The 7623-nt window shown below is 48.8% G+C and overlaps 1 protein-coding gene across 1 annotated transcript in view; it reads left to right on the plus strand.

The window, feature by feature from the left end:
* mafgb (v-maf avian musculoaponeurotic fibrosarcoma oncogene homolog Gb) overlaps positions 1–7367 on the plus strand; it is a gene marked incomplete at its 3' end in the record, with an annotated part of 17490 nt that extends 10123 nt beyond the window's left edge. The window contains 5 exon segments of the mRNA XM_080520955.1: positions 6669–6728; positions 6851–6904; positions 6906–6980; positions 6982–7308; positions 7311–7367. Of these exon segments, the coding sequence (XP_080377081.1) occupies positions 6699–6728; positions 6851–6904; positions 6906–6980; positions 6982–7308; positions 7311–7367 (543 nt within the window). The 5' untranslated portion in view covers positions 6669–6698.
* Between the last annotated feature and the right edge of the window lie 256 nt (positions 7368–7623).

Below are 7623 nucleotides of genomic sequence, written 5' to 3' on the forward strand. Positions count from 1 at the left end.
ATTCACACACACCTGCATTTTTTTTGCTCCCTTTGTGTCTTTCCATCGTGTCCTCACTGTGTGCTAGTGTGTGTGTGCTCGTGTGTGTGTGTGTGTGTGTGTGTGTGTGTGTGTGCTCGTGTGTGTGTTCACCGCCTCGCTCGGCTGCCATCCTTTTGTGCGCTCCATTATTGCTCAGAGAGTTGCCTGAGGGAGAAAAAGGCGCCGTTAAGGCAGTTGTTATGGTCGGATTATTCAATAGACACAGCCAGGCCGCTGCATCACAAACGACTTGTGACTCTTACAATCTATTCTGGATCATTTTCTATATGCTGACTTGTTTATGCACACATACACACACACACACGCACACACACACACGCACACACACAACCCTCCCACACACACACACACACACACACACACACACGACCCTCCCACACACACGTGTGCCAGCCCCAGGGTCGTTTTTGGAGCGACTAATCTGGTCATTTATTTTCCTCTGTGTCGGTGTGTGTGTGTGTGTGTGTGTGTGTGTGTGTGCGTGTGTGTGTGTGTGTGTGTCGCCGTCATCTTTTAAGCACATAGTCTCTTTCCAAGAACTTCCTCCTGGTGTGGCGGCCGAGGCCGGAGCAGAAAGATTCTCTCAAAGCAGATGAATTGGTGCTCCGTCTGAGGCCGGTGGCGCTCGTGTAACGCGGCGCCACGCACACACACTTCTTCACCGCCCCGTCAGTGTGCGTCCTGCACGGAGGGAAAGGGAGCCCATGTCTCGTGTCGCCTCCTGTCCTCTTCAATCCGTCTTTATAAGCCTGTGTTCACCTCCTGCCACACTCTCGCTTTCTCCCCCACTCCGGGGCTTGATTTGTCAACAAGAAGCAGCGTGAGGCTTTTCCCTGTGTGTGTGTGTGTGTGTGTGTGTGTGTGTGTGTGTGTGTGTGTGTGTGTGTGTGTGTGTGTGTGTGTGTGTGTGTGTGTGTGTGTGTGTGTGTGTGTGTGTGTGTGTGTGTGTGTGTGTGTGTGCGTGTGTGTCAGACAGCAGTGAGACAAGAGGGGAGACATGGTCAGCAGCAGTTTCATTGCACTGGATCAGCTTCCCAACTTTTCTAATTGGAGGTTTTAGTTGTGGTCGTTGCTGAGATCAGGGTTTTTCCTCCTTTTTTTTTTTTTTTCTTCCTCAACCCCAATCCTGCTCTATCCATCCCTCCCTCCCTCCCTCCCTCCCTCCCTGGTCCTCCCCCTCCCTCTCCCCCCTCCCTCCCCTGCTGTACTCAACAGCTAAGCTCTTACAAATGTGTTGAGGATGCATTTTCACCCAAACGCTTTCCCACCCCCTCGTCTTCCTCCTCCTCCTCCTCCTCCTCGGCCCTCCCCACCTCCTCATGTGCAATTTTCACTCCATCCCCTCCTCTGTCCTTCTCCTCTTCCTCCGCCTCCCTACTCACTCGCCTCTCTTTTTCTTCTCTTCTTTCTCCCTTGTCATTTGCCCCCCCCCCCCCAGTCCTCTCTCCATACTCAGCATTTTTCTCGACTGTGGGTGTGATGTCTCTGTGTAACGCTAATCAGCTCTGGAGACGTCAGCATTCTTTCAGTCCTCCTTTACCACCACTGGCACTACCCCTCCTCTTCCTCCTCCTCTTCCTCCTCCTCCTCCTCCTCCGCTCTTACCTCCAGTCTTCACCTTGCTCTCTTTTCCCAAATCCTCGCAGTCTTTCATCTGAACTTTTCATGTCTTCTCGTTGTACTTTTACTCATCTTCACCACTTTTCGCCTCCTCTTCCCTGACTGTCCCCAAGTCTCGTCCTCTGTTTGTGTGTGTGTGTGTATGTGTGTGTGTGTGTATGTGTGTGTGTGTGTGTTGTCTCCCTCCGACTGTAACCGTAAGCAGGTCTGCTCTTGAGCCGTCAGCGTTCTTTCAGTTGCTCCATAAAAATACAGCCTGCCACAGCAAAAAAGCTGTCTGTTGTAGCAACAGTGACTGTGGCATTGACCACACCGCAGCGATCGCCCCACGAGCATTATGGGAAGGACACCTCTGGCCTTGTGTGTGTGTGTGTGTGTGTGTGCGTGCGTGCGTGCGTGCGTGCATGCGTGTGTGCGTGTGTGTGTCCAAGATGAATGGCGATGCCTTTGCTCAGCAGATGATCCTTAACCTAAGTGACTTACACTTGGCCCACACACACACACACACACACACACACACACACACACACACACACACACACACACACACACACACACACACACACACACACACACACACACACACACACACATTCACACATAAACACACTCTGGTCCAAACACACACTAGTTTGTTGTAGTTTTGTGCTGCGCTGTCGGTCCGTTACTTTGCTGTTTAACCTTGATGGAATAGGACCTGAATGAAATATCCTGTCCTCATCTTGCTCTGTGTACTCTGGATCCCAGTACCCGGTACTTCTCCAAACACCACTACTGCCGAGTTTCTCATGGACAAATAAAAGTTTTGATGGCACTTTTTTATTATTATATATGTATATATTTTGCTACCTGGATTGTTTATCAGTGGCTTGATGTGTTGGTTGGATCGCTGCAGCCACAGACCCATAATGTGAAACTCTTCATTCATTCATATAGAAAGGAAAGAAGTTTTACAGTGTACTTCCTACACATTTTAGACCCCCAATCCAGAGTTGAAATTTAAAATTTAGCTTTTTTTTCAAATTATTATCTAAAAGTTCATATATTTCAGCGGTAACAGACGTTATGGACTTGTTTACAATATTCAAACTCAAGTATTGTATATTTCATTGTGTAATATTTTCAAAAAAGCAAAAAGCTTATTCAGTTATACTGCAGAGTGACGCCGACTATAGTCAAAGAATGAAGGATCTCACTCACAGCTTAAGTTAAACAGGTTGAATTCACTGATAAACGTCTGATAGATTCACGCTGGAATGTTGATTTTTTTTCCCGTCGCTGTAATTTAGCTGGATTAGTTCATGAAAGCATCCTGTTACTGTTCATTTGGTTCACAGCCAGCTCTGGCTCATCTTGTAATCAGTGTTTCTCATGTTACCGAGCACATTTCCAAATGAATTACCAGTGAAGGCTACAGAAGAATTCTGAAACAGGATATCACGCAAACAACCTGCATTGATTTGGAAGCGAAAGTCTCAAACAAGGTGAGGATAGATTGTGAGCTCATATGTAAAGATGGTAATAGTCCATTTGGAAGTTTCCACAGGAAATTGTCGTATTGGAGACTTTAGATTTGGCTTGTCTTTTTTTTTTTAAAGTTTCATGCTCTTTCTGCTGCAGGAATCAAACTTGAGTCCCTCAGACTGAAGAATGAACCCGATCAGCAGATGAGGAATTGATGCTAGCTGACATCTACAAGCGAATATTCGAGTTTATTTTGATATTTCAAACAGTTCTGAATTGTTTTGTTTTTTTTAAGGCCCATGGTAGGTCGCTTGTTTAAGAACTTCCAGCTTTAATCCATCTCCTTGTATCCAGCTTCTTCTTTTTTTAATAATCCCATGATGGATTCTATAAGAGGCCCATCGTCTGCTTCCTCCACCCACTGACCGGAGCCGTCCGTGCGTCTGTCTCAAGACTCAAACAACAGATCTGGGGTCAATCAAAAGCCTCTGTAAAGGTTTAAACACTCTAACACGCTGTGAAAGTGATTTTAATTATGTTTTAATTAAATATTGAATGAAGCCCCTGCACCTCTGCACCCTGCCAGTACACCATGTTCTCTGTTTTCCACACATCCCCGCCATCGTCGAGCTCCGTAAACACCTACGTTTACGCGCTTGTGTGCTCGCAGTCGACCGTTTTACGTGTGTGTTTAATGGTGCCCCTCTGGCATGGCAGCAGGGTAATGTGTGTGTGTGTGTGTGTGTGTGTGTGTGTGCGGGGGCTTGGCAACATGCTTTTTGTTTGTATGTAGATGGAGGGTGAAGGGGGGCGTTTGGGCTCAGGGGAAATAAAACAGGGCCTGCCAGGAAAACAGCCTCCTTTTTGCCCCCTCAGCCCCCCCACACACCCCCCCCCTCCTCCTTTCACCACCCCCATCCCCAGCAGCAGCCACCCTTCGGTCTTTGATCCATCTTTTGTGCGAGGATGCACCTCGGCTGTGCGCTGCGGCGCCTCGGTAAGACGAGCACATCACAACGAAAGCCATTCGGCTGCGACAGAAGAAGCTTTTTTAAAATGTTTGACTGAATAATAAAGACATTTGACAGATCGCGTCAAATCGAGGGACACTTTGAATCGCCGCGGCCGATTTTGGTGATTAGTGGAAAGACGGCGTCTCTATACTCGTCATCATTTTGTAGAGTGAAAATGTGGAAATCTCAGTTGCTGTGCATTTGACGTGTACGTGTGCATGCATAATTATTCGTATGTGCTGGTATATTTGTCTTTGATCTATAGCTATTTATATCTGTAGGGTTTGAGGCGGCACAAACACTCACAGGCTCGCTCAGACAGACAGAGGTGCATTGTGGGGGAGGCTCTCTGGCACGCTCTGTGTCTTTTGATACTAAAGAATCAGGATGAAACAAGACATGTTGTCTCGTGTCACTTAAATGTCATGACACCCCCCCCCCCCCCCCCCCCCCCCCCCCCCACACACACACACACACACACACACACACACCTCTGAAGGAGATCTATAAATTACCCAATGTATGCATGAATGAGTAATATGTTATTTTCAAATATACTTCTCCCTTTTAAACTTTCCCTGGTGTGAAATACGTAAGAGATAAATAGGTGTATACAGTGAGAGAGCGGGCTGTGTCTTCAATCAGCAAACTGGTTTAACTAAACTTCTGAATCAGCAGTATCAGGTGCAGCGGTTTGGCTGAGAAGCAAGTTTGGTTTTTTTTTAAAAATGTTTTCAGGACAACTGCATCTCACGATCTGCTCAGCAGGCTCAATCTCACTTTGACCCAGTCCGGGGCTCTCCTCGGCTCGTTGGTTGTCTTCTGGGCAAACTCTCATGTTTTTAGGAAGGACGGCGATAAGGTAGAAAGGGTCGTCACAGCAGAGGAGAGAGGGAGGGGAGGATGGAAATGGATGGAGGAGAGAGCAGTGGAGGTGGTGGTGGGGGTGGGGGGGTGGGGGGGGGGGGGGGTGGGGGGGGGCAGAGAGGGAGAGCGAGACCAGGAATCTGCTGAGTCATCGTGACTGGTCTCATGATGATCGCTCAGCAGCAGCAACAATAGCTGCCCTTTATCGAACACACTCACACCCACACACACACACACACACACACACACACACACACACACACACACACACACACACACACACACACACACACACACACACACACACACACCACACACACACACAGGTCTGAGGGATGAGAGCGAGACAAACACAAAGCGTGTCATTGAGAGCTTGCAGAGACGCTGATCCGCGGAGCCGCGCGCTCTAAGGACTGATCTCATCTTTTGCACTTCCACGCTCGCTCTTTGTGGACTCCTGATTCACATTGTTGCGTCTCCATCCTTTTGTCTCTTGTTTCCATGTGGGCACAAGTAAACTATTTGATTTGTTTTGATGTCATTGTGTTCGTCCCCGGCAGGTTCAGATCTGTGCATGAATCACAATACTGACTCAGTTCAAACCAAACTGTTCTTAAGTGGGTCTTTTTCAGATAATTGAGATTTCTTGAAAATCATTTCCGCTCTGACAATTACCTCTACCTCTCATATTGACACAAACATTTGCAAATACTGCTCGAGGTATTTTTCATTTACATTTCCATTTAATGGGGATTTCCCGCTCATTGCCAGCTTAGCATTTCACCAGACAGACTCATTTCAACGCCATCATTTAGAGAAAATATTCCACAGAAAAGGCAATGTCTGTTTGTATCCGTACATTTCCTACATGAATAAAAGCCATTAAAGACATAACTGAACAGAACAGACCAGAGACTTGACAAAAATAAAAACCCATTCCAACCCATGCCCTTACAAAAAAAAATGTATGGGTTTGAAATTTTACGTCTTGGATGATTACCTCTATAAAGCCTGCAGACCTCTGCCAAAGTATTAAAGTGAAAGCAAACCCGCGGTGCTTGTCTAAAGAGTCCGAGAGTTGAGAATCACTGGTCTAGATAAACAGACATCAAACATAGAAATGCTCTTTGACAACGTCTTGCAGTGTTTTCATTCTTTCAATACGTTCAAGACGCTGTACATTTCTGTTGAGTTTCCTTTAGTCGAGACATTTAATCTACTCTCCTCACAGTATCTGTCCGTCTCGTTAAGAGTCAAGAGCATGTGGTGTGTATCTGTTGTCGGGCCTCTCTTTGGTAAAACATGCTTGCGACGGCCTTTACAGTTGACTTTCCCCTGGACTCCTTCCCACAAATCTTACCACTTCCTCTTCCATCACAGTCATTTCATTCCTTTTGGTGTGAAGCCAGCCAATAAGCGCTGAACAACACAAAGGTGGTGGGGACTGTCAGTGTAACCACAAGGAAACAGGAAGTCAGGGAAATTCTCAGCAACTTTCACTCATGCAGTCTGATGAACAAGACGAGACATGCTGTCACTCCGGTCGCCCGGCCGTAGGTTTGGATCTAATTTGTCTTCGTTTGTCCCGGTAGGTTTGACTGTTCTGAACGAAACGCTTTTACTTGCGTCTGACGTTCCCTCGCGATGCTTTGTGCTCATCAGGTCTGTTCAGAAGAGCAAGGCTCTTGTGGCATGACGACGACTAACAAAGGAAATAAAGCCTTGAAGTAAAGGAGAGCGCTCCCAGTGATGAACTATCTGCATGTGTTCTTCTAAAGGCGCCCCCTGTTTGAACTCACCATGTATCACCCCCCCCCCCCCACCCTCCAACCCTGCTTTCCCAGGTGAAGCGCGAGCCAGGCGAAAATGGCACCAGCCTCACAGACGAGGAGCTGGTGGACCATGTCGGTACGGGAGCTGAACCAGCACCTCCGGGGGCTCTCCAAAGAGGAGATCCTGCAGCTGAAGCAGCGGGCGGCGCACCCTGAAGAACCGAGGCTACGCCGCCAGCTGCCGGGTGAAGCGGGTCACCCAGAAGGAGGAGCTGGAGAAGCAGAAGTCCCAGCTGCAGCAGGAGGTGGACAAACTGGCCAATGAGAACGCTTCCATGCGCATCGAGCTGGACGCTCTGAGGTCTAAGTATGAGGCGTTGCAGACTTTCGCCAGGACTGTGGCGCGGAGCCCGACTGTCGGCGTCGGCGTCAGGGCCGGAGGGGGGGGAGCCAGGAGGAGGCGGAGGAGGAGGAGGGAGGAGGGGGCGGGATGGCGTCGTCGGTCATCGGGCCCGCTCATACCAGGGAGATGGCAACGGCGACGAGCGTGATCACGATAGTGAAGTCAAAAACGGATGCACGGTCTTGAGGGAAGGGAGGATAGACGAGGGGCATCAGGATGGAGCTAATCTGCATCGAACTCATTCTTCTTCTCCTCTGCCGTCCCCCCGCCTCGCCCTCCTCCACCTGCACTGACTCCAAACAGCTGGGCAGTCTCGTTTCCATGGCCTGAGCGCTGCACCCCCCCCCCCCCCCCCCCCCCCCCACCTCCATCTCCGATCAGTGGCAGATGAAGGTACGGATGGAGGCAGAGGAGGATTGTTGAGTCCAGCCCTTTGGTCAGC

Source organism: Blennius ocellaris (genome assembly GCF_963422515.1).
Source record: "Blennius ocellaris genome assembly, chromosome: 3".
Lineage (NCBI taxonomy): Eukaryota > Metazoa > Chordata > Actinopteri > Blenniiformes > Blenniidae > Blennius > Blennius ocellaris.